The following is an 18509-nucleotide window of genomic DNA, read 5'->3' as shown; positions in this document are numbered from 1 at the left end:
CCGAGGCTGATGACTTATGCTCCATATGCTGGTCTTGCTTGATTGCTTCTTTATTGAGAGCAAACATTTCAGTAAACGGCAGCGTTCTCTCTCATTCAAGCTATGCTTCCTGCTCTTTTTTTTTTATTTATTTTTTTCCCCCCTCATGCTGTTTTTTTATGATTGAAAGAGTCAGCCATGTACCTTCTGCCAGCTGCTGAACAGGGGGAAGGGCATTTCTAATCTCTGTGTGTTAGGGTGTGTGGGTGGACTGCCATGGTGGTGAATCCCTTTCAAATGTGCTACAGTAGACTGTCTGCTTTGTCTGCCAGTTATTCTGCAAATGTCATGCTAATGGGATTGTGATTTATTTCTGAAATATTTCATTAAACCCAATATAAGAACTATCAATGAGAAATGTACATTTTGGAATTTAGAACACAATGCACTTAAATTGATGAATTAAGGAGCTGACATTGCGCTGCTGGTCTTTTTTAGTGGAGTTAGTGCTCTGTATTTGCATAACCCGCTATTAGCATGTACCCAAGATAAAAGAGACAGAACAATAGCTCTTAAAGAGCTGTCAAGAGGTGTCTCACAAGCTGGATATATACCCCACACTTCAGGATGCCAGCAACCCCTCCAAGCTTTGTTTTTCCGTTGCTTTTATTAGGGTCTGTCAATCACCATCTGTGTTCCATAATATCCAAATTTGATAGTGCTCACTGCTGTACGACGCAAGCCTTTTAGATCAATAAGACTTAAGCATAGATCTTACAGCTAGAACTGATCTTCATTTCAGATGGCATTAATACAGATGGCATTTCGTTTCTCATTAAAGGGACAGTGGCCAAAATGTCCAAAGGTGGATTAAAAATTCAAGCCTTAGCCTTTCAAGCACACAGACATGGTGTGTGTGTGTGTGTGTGTGTGTATGTATGTGTGCCAATACAAAGACATACATTAAGGCTTAGAGAGGTGGTGTCTGGAGATACTTTTTGTCTTGTACCTGCTGAGAACTGAATCAAATGGATCTGTCTGCAGGGCAATGCAAACATACAACTGTTAAATATGTTTTGTTTGTATACTGCCTGCTTAGCAGTTTTGCGGTATAAGTCAAATGCACAAAATTTTATACTGGAATTAAGCAGCTTTCCTGCTATTGTGGCTCTATAACTCTTTTTGTGCCGTGTTAAATTGGAAGTGGCTGACTACCATTGGAGTTGTGATCCCAAAAGCAGCCAGGGAGGACTCTCTTGGCAAACAGTCCCGGAAGAGCACATTTAAGGGATTTAACAAACAAAAAATATTTCCTCCGTTAGGTGTATTCGACCCATTAGCTACTGCACCACTGGGTATCTGAAAATAAATAAGTAAAAAGAATTGTCTGTGAGGATGGAATTCATCCACAGACCACTACAGCTTGCTTTGGCAGTTTCACTTTTTTTTTTTTTTTTTTTGAAGGAAGGTATTTTTGGGCTTGTCGTTCTGTATTCAATTTTTAATCAACAGTATAAAACAAAACATTGAAATGCCAAATGAGACGTCGGGGAGACCTTTCAAGTAAATAAGTCAACAAAGAAAACATAGCCGGGTCTGGGTATTTTTTTTTTCCTCCAATGCTTTGTTTTTTTACGGATTTAAAGGACTGAGGTTTTGTATCATGGAATTGAAAACTAAATCAGATTTAGATTGGTAGTGACTTTGCATTCTGGGAGTTGGTGTTTTCTATAATGTCCCTTGACTTTCTGCAGTTCACGTCACTGACTTATTTACATGTCGATTAGATTAAGCTTCTCTGCAGCCATAGAAACTACGTTTTGTTCCATGTATGTCCGGTCACCCTGACCTTTAAAAGTAGAACTCTCACAACTGTATGGTAAAATCATTTTTAATAGTGGCTGATTTGATTACAGGCGCAGGAGCAAGCCTTTGGACCTTTAAATAGATAAAGGAAAGCTGGCACATGCTGGTTCTAAATAATGGATACTAGCTGCGTCAATTCCCTATAACGGGCCACACGTGTGCGGTAAATACGAGCCCTTAAAGAATGTTCTCAGTTCTAAAATGTGCTGCATATTATTCCTCGCCGTTAAGGTATTCTTCTCATTTGGTTTAAATCGCCATTTTGGTGGTGTCTGATTGGTTCAGGAGAAGAGGAGCTTACTTCAAAATGGGAAATTGATTCTGGTAATTCTGTCACTAACCTGAGTGTGGGTACAATTTTCTCATACTTCTTAACCAAATCTCTCCACCACATGTTTTGACAAAACAATATAAATAATGTTAATAAACACATGTGCTTATGCGAAAACATAGAATTTGATGGCAGAGAAGAACTATTCAGCCCATCTAGTCTGCCCATTCTTCCTGATGTAAAGACTTTAGTCAGTCCTTGGTCTCATCTTAGATTCAGGATAGCGTGATGCCTATCCCGTGCATGTTTAATTTTCTTCACTGTAAAAACCCCCCCCATTGACTACATGTACAAGTCATTGACTGTTTTCTTTTGCCATTTTAGCTAATAATTTAAGTGGTTTCATAATGTCTACGGGATCTACCTCCCTACAGGACCGTTCAGTAGTTGCTCTCCCTATGTTAGAAGCAAGGTACATCAATAACATATAAAACCAAATATGATAGCAGGTAGGAATCAAAAGGTCTGCCTGGTCTGCATGTTTTCATACTTGATGCATACTTTATATATTCTTCAGGATGTCCTTGTGCTCATTCCAGGGATTCTTGAACTCCTGTACTGTTAGCCTCTACTATGTCTGCGTGTTCCAGAGACTCATCAGATGGCATTATCCTTAAGTTAACAATCATGGCCTGACCTAGGTCTGGATTTCCCAGTGGCAGCTTTCTTTAATCAATTGTCTAAATCATTATTCCCATGGCAACAGAGGATACAGCCAACGATCCATCCATATGCAAAGTCATCTTCAGTATTTTTCAAAGCCCTTCGCAGTGTATTGATTTCCAGTGTAAATAAGGGTAGCAGACGTGTCTTATTTTTGTGTGTATTTAGGTTCAGCCATATAATATATATATATAATCTGTGACCTTGTAGCACATATTTTAGCCCATTATTCTAATTCTAGTCTTGGGAAGAAGTAAACTGTGACATATACTTTTGACGTGGGTAGACTTTCTCCCCGGTGGCTCAGGTTTCACAGAATAATGAGAACATGAGATCCTATAAGCAGTGGCGTCGGCAGGGGGGGCCAGAGGGGGCCATGGCCCCCCCTACATCATGCTGTGCCCCCCGGTGTGCCCCCCCAATTGAAACGCCGTCTTTTTTTTTTTTTTTAATAGACCCGGAGGAGAGAGTGAGAGGCGCCGAGCGGTTGCTGAGGAATAAGTTCTCAGCAACCGTTCGGCGCCTCTCACTCTTCAACGCGACCGCGAGGCCTCTTCCTGGTTCGCAGTGCCGGCATTTCAAGCCGAGCGCCGGTATATGTCGTCATATCCGGCGCCCAGCAGTGAAGCCGGCAGAACCAGGGATACAGAGACCTCGCAATCTCACCGCTGGACAAGCCCAAGGTAAGTGAACTTCAAAGGGGGGGTTAGAAAGTTAGGAGGGGGTTAGAGAGTCAGAAGAGGTAGATAGGAAGTGAGAAGGGGTAGATAAGGATAGAATGGGAGGAAGAGGGGGTAGATAAGGATAGATTGGGAGGAAGAGGGGGTAGATAAGGATAGATTGGGAGGAAGAGGGGGTAGATAAGGATAGATTGGGAGGGAGAGGGGGGTACATAGGATAGATTGGGAGGGAGAGGGGGTAGATAGGATAGATTGGGAGGGAGAGGGGGGTACATAGGATAGATTGGGAGGCAGATGTGGTAGATAGAGAGGCAGTTGTGGTAGATAGGGAGGGAGAGGTGGTAGATAGGGAGGGAGAGGGGGTAGATAGGATAGATTGGGAGGGAGAGGGGGTAGATAGGATAGATTGGGAGGGAGAGGTCTTTATGGGACAAAAACGGCGTACGTTCAGCTGTTTGGGGACAAAGTTGACATAATGTGTAACTTAGGTGCTGGTCAGGTTTTATGTGGGCAGTGTGGACACCAGGGTTGGCTTTGGGGTGTGTGACCAATGATCTATGCCTGTAATTTAGGGGGTTTTATCTATACCTTTAATGCAGAGTTTATATGTAATTTCCAATTGATTTATATCTGCAAAGCTGGGTTTTGTGTCATTCTGTCCATCTGTATCGGCTATATTTCCATACATTATTAATGTTTACCTGCAAATATAGGATTTGTATGTCTTATTCAGTTGATCAATACCTGGAGTGCTGTTTCCATGTGTTGATTATTTGATCTAAACCTTCAGTGCTGAGTGTACATGTGATTTCCAGTTGATATATACCTGCAATGCTGGGTTTGTGTGTTCTGTTGGTTTATACCTGCAATGCTATGTTTCCATACATTATTTATGTTTACCTGCAAATACAAGTTTTTTTTAATCTCATTCAGTTGCATGTGCTGTTTCCATGTGTTGTTTATTTGAGCTATACCTGAACTACAGGGTGTAAGTAAAAGAGCGCTATGGTTTAGTGAATGAGGGGACTCTGGGGATGATTAAAGGGGAGAGGACCTCTCAATGTCACGGTGCAGTCAGAAGGAGGGAACACTGCACTGACTCTCACTGTCTTCCCCTGATCTGCAGTCAGTGTGGCAAATATATTGGCAGCAGGGTCTAATATTAATATATATTGGCTGCAGGGGCTAATATTAATATATATCGGAAGCTGGGACTAATGTTTATATATATCGGCAACAGGGGCTAATATTAATATATATTGGCTGCAGGGCCTATTATCAATAAATATTGGTTGCAGGGGCTAATATTTATATATATTGGCTGCAGGGACTAATACTATATATCGGCAGTAGGGGCTAATATTAATATATGTTGGCAGCAGGGTATAATTTCTATGTATATCGGCAGCAGGGTATAATATAAGTATGTATCCGCAGCAGGGGCTAATATTAATATATATCCGCAGCAGGGGTTAATATTAATATATATCGGAAGCAGGGTGTAATATTTCTATATATCTGCAGCAGGGTCTAATATTTATATATATTGTCAGCAGGGGCTAATATTAAAGAATGAGAAATAACTGTCACTTTAGCTGTTATTTTGAAATCATATTTTAATCACAGTCTTTACTTCAAAGAGAGTGCATATTATGTAGTTAAAAATGCACGTCTAACGTGTGTGTGTATATATATATATATATATATATATATATATATATATATATATATAATATAGTGTATATGTACCGTTTTATAATTGGCCCCCCTACTTTGGTCCCTGGCCCCCCATGTGCCCCCCCTAAATATGAAACCTGGAGATGCCACTGCCTATAAGCGCCATTATTGTACACGCTGTGAGTTTCAAGTTTGTTTAAAAGAGAATAGCCGCATCTAAGATCACACCGTAATTGAATCTTTCCCCAGAACCCTCTTGTAGTGTTATTTTGATTGACTGTTCCATTTTCCCTGTTATTAAAATTAAGGTTTTCAAGAACTGATGTTATTCTTACCTCCACCTGACACCTGACCGGGTAATTTCTCCAAACATTTTTTGGTTTCCTACGATCCCAAAGTAAACATTGAGTCCTATGATCAGCCCATTTTGGAAGTTTTGACACACGTCCTGCACTCGGTGTGTATTGTGTTGGCAGCCTTCCTATGAGCCTCTTGCAATGGGAAGATTACAATGAAAGGTGCTGTTCTGCTTAGACAAAGCAAAGCGCTCTCTGGCATGTTGAGCATACACGCCGTAGTAGATCTGTCTTTGTATTCTTTCCTCTGAAGGTTTGTCTTAAATTTTATTTACTGCTATCTTCCAAAAGAGAGAGAGAACCTCAAGTTATATGCATGGAGCAACAATGACAGAATTTATATCATGCTAAAGGTTGGGTATTTTATTTGCCAATACAATAATACTCAACTTTTTCTAGGCCAATGTCCTATTGGTACCTGTTTTTTGTATTAAACAAAAATCAAGAATCACCTGAAAAATGTAAACAAGGCCAAATACATGTTTAACCCCTTAACGACAATTGCCGGTCCTGGCACGACACGGAAAAGCATGTGCTTTACGACAATTGACGTGCCAGCACCGGCACGTCTTTAAACGGGTGCAGAAAGCGATCTGTTTTCGCTTTCTGCACCCAAAAAACGTTGCTGAATGCCTCGACCTCTGGGCATTCAGCAACGCCGCGATCGGAACGAAGGGGCCATCTCTGGCCCCTCCACGGGGCGTCAACATCCGCCATACTTTGTATGGCGGCGGACGCCCGTTTTAAAAGCGTTTAGGAGGCGATCGACGATCGCCTCCTAAACTTAAATGGTGTCGCTGGAATGCCTCGATCAGGAGGCATCCAGCGACACCAAACACTTACCTTTCGATGGGCTGTGACCGCTCCGGAGAGCGGTCACAGCCGCAGCTGCCGATGATCTTCGCCATCAAGCAAGATGGCCGCTGCCCTGTAACAGGAACCAACAAATTTTAAAAGTTCGCTAGATGGTCCAGACCATCTAGAGAACTTTGGCTCCACTTGCAGGTTGAATACAGGTACTGCATTCACCATGCAAGTCAATGGAACCCAGCTTTCTAATCACAGTGTGATTAGTAAAAATAAATTAAAAAATAAAATTAATAATAATTAGAAAAAAAATAGTAAAAAAATAGTAAAATGTAAAAATCATTTCCCACTGATGTCACTATCAGGGGAACCTCCAAGTTGAAAAAAAATGTTAAATTTTTTTTTTTTAAAAGACAAAAAAAATATATATATATATATAAAAAATATATTTTTGTGAGCAAGTCCTAAAATTAGCATATTAGCTTAAAACAATTCTCGCATGGAAAGAGTTAAAATACTGGCATATTAAATGCCCGTGGGGTGTCTACTTTTAAAAAAGGTATGATTTGATGGGGTAAATTGAATTGGCCAGGTTCAACAACATGCCAATTAACACCGGGGGAAGGATGGCCACACACCTAATTTCCAATTAGAAAAATGCACACGTACCAAATGTGGCCTTTTAGTTCCCACAAAAATGACACACCCATGCATGTGGGGTATCACTGTACTCGGGAGATGTTGCTGAACACATTATGGGGTGTCGTGTGACAGCGGCATATACCAGGAGCTGTAAATTCATACATAAAGTAGGTGTGTGTGGGAAAAATACACACACAAAAATACTACTGCAAACTTTGAAAACATGCTGGTGGTAAAATGTGTGCATGCAAAGAGTTAAAATACCAGCATTTAAAATACCCTGTGGTGTCTAGTTTTGAAAAATATATGGTTTTGTTGGGCACACTGAAATGTGTGTGGAAAACCAAATGCAAAAAAATGACTACCACAAAGTTTGACAAAGACTGGTGGTAGATATGGTGCATGGAAAGAGTTAAAATACTAGCATTTGAAATACCCTGGGGTGTCTAGTTTTCAAAAATATATGGTTTTGTTGGGCACACTGAAATGGCCCAGCTCAAAGATGTACCAAATAGGGCATGGGCAGTGGATCCTCAAATGCCAAAGTTCAACATTGAAAAATGCGCATGCCCCAAATGTGGCCCTTTTGCCCCCAAACAGCCAGGCAAAATCATTCATGTGAGGTATCGCTGTACTCAGGAGATGTTGCTGAACACATATTGGGGTGTTTTGTGATAGTGACATAAACGAGAACCTTTTAATTCATACCTGAAGTAAAATGTGTGTGACAAAACAAATGCAAAAAAATGACTACCACAAAGTTTTTGACAAAAACTGGTGGTAGATATGGTGCATGGAAATAGTTAAAATACTAGCATTTGGAATACCCTGGGCTGTCTAGTTTTCAAAAATATATGATTTGATGGGGTAAATTGCATTGGCCGGGTTCAAAGATACCCGAAATGGCACATGGGGGGAAGAATTACCAGATTTGGAAAAAATGGCTTTGAAATAGCAAAACGCTACCTGTACTTATTGCCCCATAATGGGTAGAAAAAAGCAAAAAAACATAAAAACATTGGGTATTTCTAAACTCAGGACAAATAGTAGAATCCATTTAGCAGGTTTTTTCATTACCTTTTATAGATGAGTAAAAGATTTTTCAACTAAAAGTTAGAAACAGTCATTTTTTTCTAAATTTTTCACCATATTTTATACTTTTTTTAGTAGTAAATAATATGATACAATCAAAACAATGTCATCTAAAGAAAGCCCTTCTTGTCCTGAAAAAAACAATATCTAATGTGTGTGGGTTCAGTAAACTGGAAAGAAGAAAATTACAGCTAAACACGAGCAGCGCAGAAATGTTAAAAAGGCCATTGTCACGAAGGGTACAAAAAGTAAAATCAGCCTTTGTCACGAAGGGGTTAAAGACTCCCTTTTCTGAAGGGGTTGGACATTCCACAGCATGTCTCGTCTCTAATGCCACGTTTTCTTGTGTTTTTCTGATATTTCATGTATTTTCTTCTTTTAAGGTCCCGTTTCGTCAACTCCATTGATTAACATTTTTTTAACACTAGCTACATAACATGTTACTTATATTTGGGAGCAATTACAGCTGCGCAGATACTTACCTTCTGCATAGTTTTGTAAAGCCATTGTCCTATAGCCATTGTTACAAAGGGTTCCACTAACTTTGTAGTCTGTATTAAATACTGTATATCTACAAGGCCAGACGCATTTTTTTTTTGCAGAACATAGGGGGCCAGTCTGCCTTCTTAAGGGATGTAGCAGTACAGCTCAAAATAAATATTTGGGTTACTAGTAAAATTCAGTATAATGTTTGTCGTAAAAAATACGTATGGTTTCGTAACATATAGCCATAATGAACGACATAATAGTATAATGTTACGTTTTCATTCATGTGTGTAATTAATTTTGCCTGTTGTGACAATTAAAAATTATGCCATCGGACATAATCAATAACTATTTGTCAAACTGTGTGGTTTTGCAAATAGCCAGCCGTAGGCCGTAATGCACATACACAATATGTTTGAATCCAGTACCCTAAGTCTAGAAATAACAGCTTTGTGTATTAAAAGCTAAAATGTTAGTGTAATTACAGGGAACAGCGATCATAAGGCCTATGATTATTCTCGTTTGCCTGTGTTATGAATACAGTTTTGGGATGATAGAAACACCAAAGGCTTTTGTGTGGTGGCTGCTGGAATAGACGGCAATAGAATTCAGTGCTGTTAATTGTAAGGTAGCACCTTTATTTTAAGTAGCTGTGGTTTAATGTACCAAGGTCAGGTGTAGGATGCACATTGTATGATCTCTCTTACATCTAATATCAATCATAATGCATAACGATGCTCTCTCTGTTGTCCGGGGCAGCCTCTTTGCAACCCAGCATATTTTAATGAATGTAATAATTTCTGGAACCCATATGTGAACAGGCAAGATCTGTACTGTTATAAGGAAGCTTTTTTGTAACATTATATACAGTATTCCTTCATTAATGTTACATTGGTTTTAAAAACGACAGTATACATTAGCTGACAATGTATATCATTTGAATAAGAAATGCTTGATGCCAATCTTTGCGGCCTTATGGCAATGGAAACCAACTGTTGGGTGGCTTGTCTTGCAGACAAGCCCTCCTTTCCTGACTGACTAGGATCATTTATCTAAGCAGTGACCGCATAAGGGGAGGTATAAAGGCAACAACTGTAGCAATGTATCCATATGAACACTGATTAGAACGTAGAAATGATAGAAAATACAGCTTTCAGGTTGGAAGTGCAGAGACACCGAGACCACCAATTCTAATGGAAAACCTGCACAGCAGTTGCCTAGGTCCTTCGCTCTTTGTTCCGGTTCCTAAACCTGAAATTGCACCGGTAGCTTATAAGTCACGTCAACACCCTGCTAAGCTTGATGGAATATGATGAATGCGTCATAGACTAACAAATAATTGACTTTTGCATGGAGTTGCATGTACACATACAGCAGACTAGATTTGAAAAGATGTTGTTTTTGGCAAGACTTAGGTGCCTCCGACTCAAGGGGTCACAGCGTCCTAGCAGGCCTTGCATGTCATAATGACAACAAGGTAACCTCTTCTGCTGAAAGACTGCCAAGAAATATCTTTGCCAAACGAGTTATGTGTCTGGGACATGTTACTTATTAATCTGCCGGGAGTGACTAGGGCAAATGAAGGAAACGTTCCTTAAACGTGAGAAAGTCCTTGATCCTACCATTGATTTGTCCCCATTAAGCCAGAGACGTAACACAATGTTTACAAATCGTTCTAAGCCGACCGAAACCTTCACCTAAATTAAAGCACTGATTAAATAAACTACTTCAGAGACAAATTTTCCTGTACTCAGCCATCCAGATTGCATGCTTAATCAGACTGAGAGTTATTAATATAAGATGCTGGTAATTCTCATTCTAGGTACTTCAATTAAATATATCTCTTAAATGGGGTAAAACAAGGATACCATTTTTATAATATGATATGAAGCATATATACACATATATATTTTTTATTTTGTATTAGGCATCATTCATGTAAATATTGTAACCCATACCATAGCATATATATATATATATATATATATATATATATATATATATATATATATACCGTGTGTGTGTGTGTATATATGTATATATATATATATATATATTTATTAGTATGTTCATGTTTTTTTAATAACAAACAGGTGTTCTAGCCATTTACTGTTTATCTTTTTTCCACCTGTTTGTATGTTATATATAATATAAGAAAAAAACTAATGGAAGAGAGCTGCTTGGCAAAGTCACTTTTTCCAGTTAGTCCTTTTGCTGTATGTAGTTATTACCACATAAGTGAGATAGTTATGCATTTTATTATCTTTCAGGTGAGGATGATCTTCTCAGCCCTCCACATGACACAAGCACAGGTCTAGAAGAAGTCATGGAGCAACTTAACAATTCCTTCCCAACAGCAAGAGGTAAAAAAAAAGACTGGCAAGAAACTTAATTATATGTGAGAATTTTATGTTAGATGCAAAATGATATTGCTTTTTAAATGTACTCATGGAAGGTATATGTAGGAATATGTTTAATTAGGTGATATTCGTTATACAGTATATTTATTGACAAGCATATTTTTGTGTGCAAATATATTTAATTTCATACTGGTTTAATCTCCATGTCTGCTGCATAATTTCCATGTTATTTTCCTACTACATTTTGCGGCAATTAGAAGAATGGTTGGGGTGGCAGTTCTTTTGTTAGAAGACCTTGTTGAAGCTTTAATTGTGAAACTTGTTTCCTCCTACTCTGTTGATCACTGGGAATGATAATAATTCACATATCCAATATTGTGATCAGAAATTGTCTCTTTGCAAAAGACATTAACATTTAATTTAGCTCTCTTTTTGTCTGAGATTGAATGATTGAATGTGAGCTCAGCCTCACTCTAAAGTCAATTTGGCAGTGGGAATTGATTTATGGCATAAGGAATTTCATTGATTAATCAACATGTTAACACTGTGATCATATGCCGGTCAAATCACTGCAAGAGCTGTTATGCCTTAGACACACCCTGAACTTTGTGTTCACAGAGCGGTATAAAGGCTAATTTGCACTTTATTCTTATTATTTCTGCACATTTGTTTTCTTTATATCTATCAATAGCAAAAAAAATCTGATCTGCAAATTTTATATTCATAATTGCAAATGGATTGCTTAATCTTCCCAAACTCTTCTCACATATCTTTCTTCTGCTAAGAAATTGATCTTGATCTTTCTCATTCATAACATGACCATCATTAGCAGGCAAATGTGAATGTCTGCTGTAAATATCAGTGATGGTTTACTTCAGCGCAGCATAAGTAGAATATGCTTCTATCAAAGCTTTGACATTTATAAATATAAGTATAACATTTATCATCTTAATATTACATTTTAGTGGTCTCACAGCGAAGCCCAAATTTAGTGTGGTCCCGTTGAAGAACCATATGGCCTGATTTCAGACCTGTTTATATGTTAAGGGAAATTCAAATGTTTTTTTCCATTTGAATAAAAATATTTGTTCAAAACTATATTTATTTAGTGTTTAGGAAGGGTTAGAAATGAGTACAGGCATGTCCCTCACTTAGTCAATCTGTTGCTCGATTATAAGACGACCCTGATTATAAGACGACCCCCCGGAATCTAAATATTAATTTAGGAAAAAAACAAAAAGCCTGAATATAAGACTGCCCTATAGGGAAAAAAAGTTTTACTAGTAAATATTAATTCATGTAAACAATATTTTCATATTTAATAAAAGCTATGATTGAGAAAAATATATTTTTTTTTTATTTCCTTTTATTTGCCAACATGCCCCCCCAGTTATGCACATCTGCCCCCAGAAATGCCTTATACCCCCTATTTGCCACTCTGCCCCATGATGTGCCTTTTAATCCCCTATATGCCAGAGTGGCATATAGGGGGTTAAAAGGCATATCATGGGGCAGAGTGGCATATAGGGGGTTAAAAGGCATTTCTGGAGGTATATATATATATATATATATATATATATATATATATATATATATATATATATATATATAACTGCTAACAGCAATAACACTCCTATCAAGCCAAGGCAGCCAGTACATACTGGAACCTGGGGATGATAGGAGTCTGAGTACAGCCTCCGTATGCCATGCTACCACCACCACCCCCCTTACACATCCATACTAACACACACTCATTGACAAACATTTAAATACTCATTCATTCCATTAATCACACATACTCAGAAACCCTCCCCCACCCCCTTACCTGAACTGCAGATCTCTCACTGGAAGACTTCTGCAGGGGCCCGGCTGTGCGAGCAACTTCTCTGGCCCCGCCCCCAGAGGAAGGAGGGGGAGGCAGAGTTATGTGACACTCTTCTAGCTTCCTGTTCTCCTGCTGCTCGCGACCAAAGCCCAGTAAGCAGCCTGGCCCCAGCGGACATTTTGAGGTCTGATTAGAAGACGACCTCAATTATAAGACAAGGGGTATTTTTCAGAGCATTTGCTCTGGAAAAAACCTTGTCTTATAATCGAGAAAATACGGTATATCCCAGAGTTCTTCGCATTCTGTTTGAGTCCCACCTCACTAGGCAAGTCGTTTTAGTTTAAAGATGGCACTAAACCACTCATACTCACTCATAATACTAGTAGCCCCATCGCATTCTGTATTTATACAGCAGATCTTTAACATTGGTTTGGTTCAGTTACTTGGACTTCGTATACATTGTATTCGATATTTTGTTATTATTTTCCACATCCTGAGATGCTACTTTGTGAATTAATGCAAGGACATTGTTATTCCAGTCCTCTTCTCCCCTTTGTCGTTTCCTTCTCGTACTCTCCCATGCAAGGTCCTGGAGCTTTACTGCACACAGCAAATTCACATCTGTTACAGCTGACTCTTGCAGCTGTTGTGCTAAATCAAAACAGATGTCAAAGCCAGAGGTCTTTTGTTCAGGAGAAATATGTGATTAAATACCACCACAATCATTTATTTAACGCTGACAGCCCCCCAAAAAAGCCATGGAACAAAATGTTTGCTCATAAAGTGTGGGCATAAATAAATCTCTTAGGCTTAACATAAAACTTGCAATGCCCATTGTCTATCCCCGGCAGAAAGTGTCCATGCATAATGTCCACCTAATTCTTTGTGAAGAATTCTTCCTGCAAAACTTAATTTCTTTTCTTAAGGAACACCATTATTAAGTTTGGCTGTTTGCGAAAAGGATTTTACTTTGGAAACGGCAAATTGCACAGAGCAGAGTAATATATCTCAGTGCCACTTCTTCTCTCGGCATTGAGGTGGTACAGAATGTTGTGAAGATATGATGTTAGCGTGTGTGCTAAAGAAATAGCACTGTTCAAAAATAAGTTTTATGTGAACACAATAACGTTTCTGTTTGAAATTCTGTTACTGAATGTTTGTAGGGTTCTTCCTCCTCCCATTATGTTTCTCGTTTCTATGTCCTAGCTGTAAGGAGCTGAGCTTGAATAGTCATATACAGAGTTTGCCACAAAAGGCACATCAAGACTTCCCAAAAAATGTTTATATCTACATGACATGGTACATGTCATATTAAGTTATAGCTGCTTTATAATCAGTAACTCATGAAAAGAACACAAAAACGATCTTGGTAGGATAGTAAGATTAAACAGTTTTTTAAGTGCTTTTATCCGATTTTTCTTAAAGTACCCAGCCAATTATACAATCACCATCTTTCTATTTTGTAAGTAATTTTATTGGCTCCAGTATAGAAAGCCACAAAAGGTTTAGCAAAAAAAAAATGGCTTAACTTAAATCTAACTAAAATATATAGACAAAACATGTTTGGATTGGCTGAGAGAAATAAGAAAACTATATAGGCTTTGTAAGCTTTCTACGTTATGAAGTCATTCATGGTTCTTGCAAATATTTTTCTTTTAATATTGTGTATATCCTCCAATTTGCGGCCGTGGCCATCGGCCCACCAGTCTAATGTTGGTCTCATAAATGTAAAAAAAAATATTTAGTTAGATTGTGCTTCTCGTAGCGTTGGGTAGGATGTGTATTGAGAAAATGCAATGAGTCTCCATAGAATAGCATTGGAGTTCCCGCTAGATAGAAAAGCATCAATAATGGATACAGATCAATTTACTGATTAAGTGTGTCACCGGCTGTTTAAGAACAAGCTACCAAGGTGTTTTGGGGAGAATATAATATATTTTCTGTGTTTTATTATCCAAGAAGAAAAATAACGGAAACAAATTTGGAGACAGATTTAACCAAACAAGTTCTGTTGTAAATATAGTACGGGTCTGCCAAACATCTATGTATAGTAGAGATTTAGCTGGGTTGGCTAAAATATCGACATCTTTACAGGAATAGACTAATAGTAAAAGGCTAATTACCTTATGGGAACAAAGCAAATTAAACTGCTAATTTTAACAGTTGGTACATCGCTTCTAGACGTTCTAGATCACTCTTTGAGTTGTCCAGAATTCTCTGTCTGTGTATCCGTTGTGTTACTTGTTACAAATGAAATCACATTTGTGCACATATACTTTATTTTTTAAGGCTAAGCTTTGATATTTATGTTTCTCTTTCTTTCCTTTGTTTTATTTCCTCACCATCTTCTTCTTTTTCACAATTCCAAAGGAAGGAATGTCCCTGGAAAGCAAATGAGAGAGGTTAGTGAGATCTGGGCTCGCTGCCATCCAGCCTGTGTGTTTCACATCTCACATTCTGTGCCTGGCGTTTTTGCAGCTACCGGTCTCTTTAGCCGAGTGCATTTAACAAACGTGCTTTAACATGCCAACATTTAGTACCTCTCAACCGTTAGCAGGGCAATGACAAACTTCTGGGAAGGCTTCAGTGTTTATGCGGTTATTTTGCCCAGAATAAATTAGAATTGATTTAGACACGGTCATTATACCCCACATCATTTGGCCATGTCTGTTGATATCAATTTTAGGTTGTTCTCAAGTAATACCTTTTTTTTTCTTTTCTGTGGAAGAAGGTTTGTACAGCTGCAGTTTGAAGCTTTTTGTAGAGAATACAAAGTTGTTTGGAGCTTTATTTTCACACACACTGTACATATACACACGCAGACACGCACTGTACATATACACACAGACACGCACTGTACATATACACACAGACACGCACTGTACATATACACACACGCACTGTACATATACACACACGCACTGTACAGACACGCACTGTACATATACACAGACACGCACTGTACATACACACACACTGTACATATACACACACACACGCACTGTACATATACACACACACACGCACTGTACATATACACACACACACGCACTGTACATATACACACACACACGCACTGTACATATACACACACACACGCACTGTACATATACACACACACACGCACTGTACATATACACACAATTTGAATGTCCTCTGACTTTAGCATCTTTTACAAGTGATCTTTAGCTGCACACACTAGCTTTTCCAGATCAGTAGCTGCGTTTGAAAGTAATTAAATAGTGTTGAGAGGTATGAAGTCCATTTGCTATTAACATTTGCATTCTGTCTACTGTGAAAAGGATCTTCTGTGGTTTGCCGTGACTGTCTGATCATTACTAACTATTTCTGTAAGCATTACATCATTATGTCGATGTCTATATTTGGTGTTTAGTCATATATAAGTTAGCATTGTTATACAAATTTTTTTTTCACCCCCTTTTATTTTTTATTTATTATTTATAGTGATATTTCACAGCACTTTACAGCGTGTAAACAGAACATAACAAATAGTGCATAACAATATAACATTACAGAAACAAACTATAAGGAGAGCTCTAGTCAAAGCAGCTTACAGTCTAGACCTTTTAACGTTGCATTATATGTAGAGAGCCACAGCAATGATAGAACAGATACGTCCCATCGTTAACAATGTGTACTTGGGCGAGATCAGTACACAATATTCAGTTAAATGCTGGAAGTGGTTTGCCTTGAAATCAGGGCTTCCCCATTAATCCTTTATTTGTAGATCTAATGTTGGTCATTCTTTTGATGGGGTATAAATATACAATACAAACCTGTGCATCTTACACATGGCGGACAGGAGTGTCTGGTACTCTGTGAACTCTTATAATTTAAGGGCTCAGTAGCAAGTTTAGATGTCTTAGTTTTCACAGAAGTAACATTTTCCTCTGTAAGGTGAAAAAAAGCGTATACATTTCATATGCTGCCTTCATATTTTGACACCATCATTGCCGTCTTGTGAATGTTCTTTTACGTAATTATTTGGCTTGTTTGTCTTATGTATATTTAATGTGTAATATTGTGCAACATTCTGACACCTTTTAAAGATGTTTTTGTTGTGTAACTCAATTAGGAAAACCATTCCAGGCATATATTTTATTTTAAATGTATGTATTTTCACACTTTATCCCATGCCTCATTTTTATTTATGCTCTTATATAATTAAGTTATTATATATAATTACATTAATTCACCGTGTCTTCATGTATTGCCGAGGAACCAAAATCACCTTTGCTGCTTTTTGGTTTTGTATTTTTAATATTTTTTACCAGTGTATTTGGTTTATCCAACAATTGTCTCAATCAAGGACATGTAATCGTCAAGAAATGTTCTTCAGTGGCTCCCTGCTCGGCATTATAAATATTTGTTTTTCTTCTTCCTTCGATACATTTTCTACTGCTGTTTTCCCATTAAGACAGATTGATGGATAGACCCTTAATCCTGTATTTTCTAGCGTTAAAACAAATGTTATAAGTTGCTGATGCGCTAATGTGTTTTGCATGCTCTGTCCCTATTCTTTGCAATTGGTAGCATCATGTAGAACATTGTTCCACTTTTTACCCAGTATCTCAAGCATGGATAAATAAACTCTTGTGATGCTCAGCCAGCACTATAGCATAGATTGCCACTCCATTATCACCAGGTACCCATCTGTGAAGTCTAGTTGGCCATCTTGTGTGCTTACCCCTTTGCCATGCTATTGAAACCTCACCGTTGTGCTTCCCAGTTTACGTACCACCTAATATATAATGAAACTAACTGGTTGATTTTACCATGACCTTTTTACCTGTGCTATATTGTCTTCCCCTTGGCAAAATAATTGAAATCCATAGGTAACAATATTAAAAACGGAACATTTCTATAAAAATAGATTTCAATTTTCTTGCCTGGAGAATGGTTTTTAATCTCGGAAGATGTACATGATCTTGCACAGCATGTAAGGAAGGAGAAAGAAATGATGGCATCGAATTGCAGATTCCAACACAATTCCAGCTTGTGCCTTGGAAATTAAATAAAGCAGTTAAAAAAAAAAAAATAGTAAACTCCATTTTTTTTTTCTTTCTTTCAGGAAACCATGTAGGAAATCTTTTCCACATGGCTGATGACTTGGGAAGAGCGATGGAAACTTTGGTTATGGTTATGACCGACGACGAGGTGATAGAATGACAACGTTGAACCCACACACCGCATGTGTTTTTATATAATTAACTTCGTACAACAAAAGGGGATTAGACTGTAAGAGTTTACAAGAAAATATCTATTTTTGTGAAGGGTAGTGGTACAATACTGTAGATTTAACTAGTTTCTTAAGTCTGTTATTGTTTTGGTAACAATGGCAGGTTTTTAATGTCTATGCAATTGTACAAAATTCAAAAAAAACAACAAAACTATATGTAAAGTCTTGATAGCTTAAATAATAATAATAAAACTTGCCATTTCTTTTTATGGAGGAAAATTTTGGGTTGTTTTAAGAAAAATTTATATCGGTAACAAATCAAAAAAAAAAAAAAAAGATTGTAAACTAAAGTGTGCTTTATATAACAAAACTTGTTTATAAAAAAAAAAATTTGGAAAAATAATAGAAAAAAAGGCAGCACATTAACTTTAAGACCACTTTGGCTTTGTATCTGTAAAACAACAATATATACATGTTTTGTGTCATTTTTCTTGTGTATCTGAAAACACCACTTATAGCACCAAATAACCTACAGATGAATACAA

The 18509-nt window shown here is 37.8% G+C and overlaps 1 protein-coding gene across 1 annotated transcript in view; it reads left to right on the top strand.

The window, feature by feature from the left end:
* LOC149289279 (dystrophin-like) overlaps nt 1-17954 on the top strand; it is an 874963-nt gene extending 857009 nt beyond the window's left edge. The window contains 2 exon segments of the mRNA XM_089490922.1: nt 10850-10942; nt 17857-17954. Coding sequence (XP_089347048.1) covers nt 10850-10942; nt 17857-17954 — 191 coding nt within the window.
* The last annotated feature ends 555 nt before the right edge of the window (nt 17955-18509 follow it).

Source organism: Sceloporus occidentalis, unplaced genomic scaffold (assembly GCF_023333645.1).
Source record: "Sceloporus occidentalis isolate IW3139 unplaced genomic scaffold, rSceOcc1.0.p SCAF_47, whole genome shotgun sequence".
NCBI classification, from domain to species: Eukaryota; Metazoa; Chordata; class Lepidosauria; order Squamata; family Phrynosomatidae; genus Sceloporus; species Sceloporus occidentalis.
Note: the sequence above shows the minus strand (reverse complement) of the source record. Positions and strands in the feature narration are given on the sequence as shown.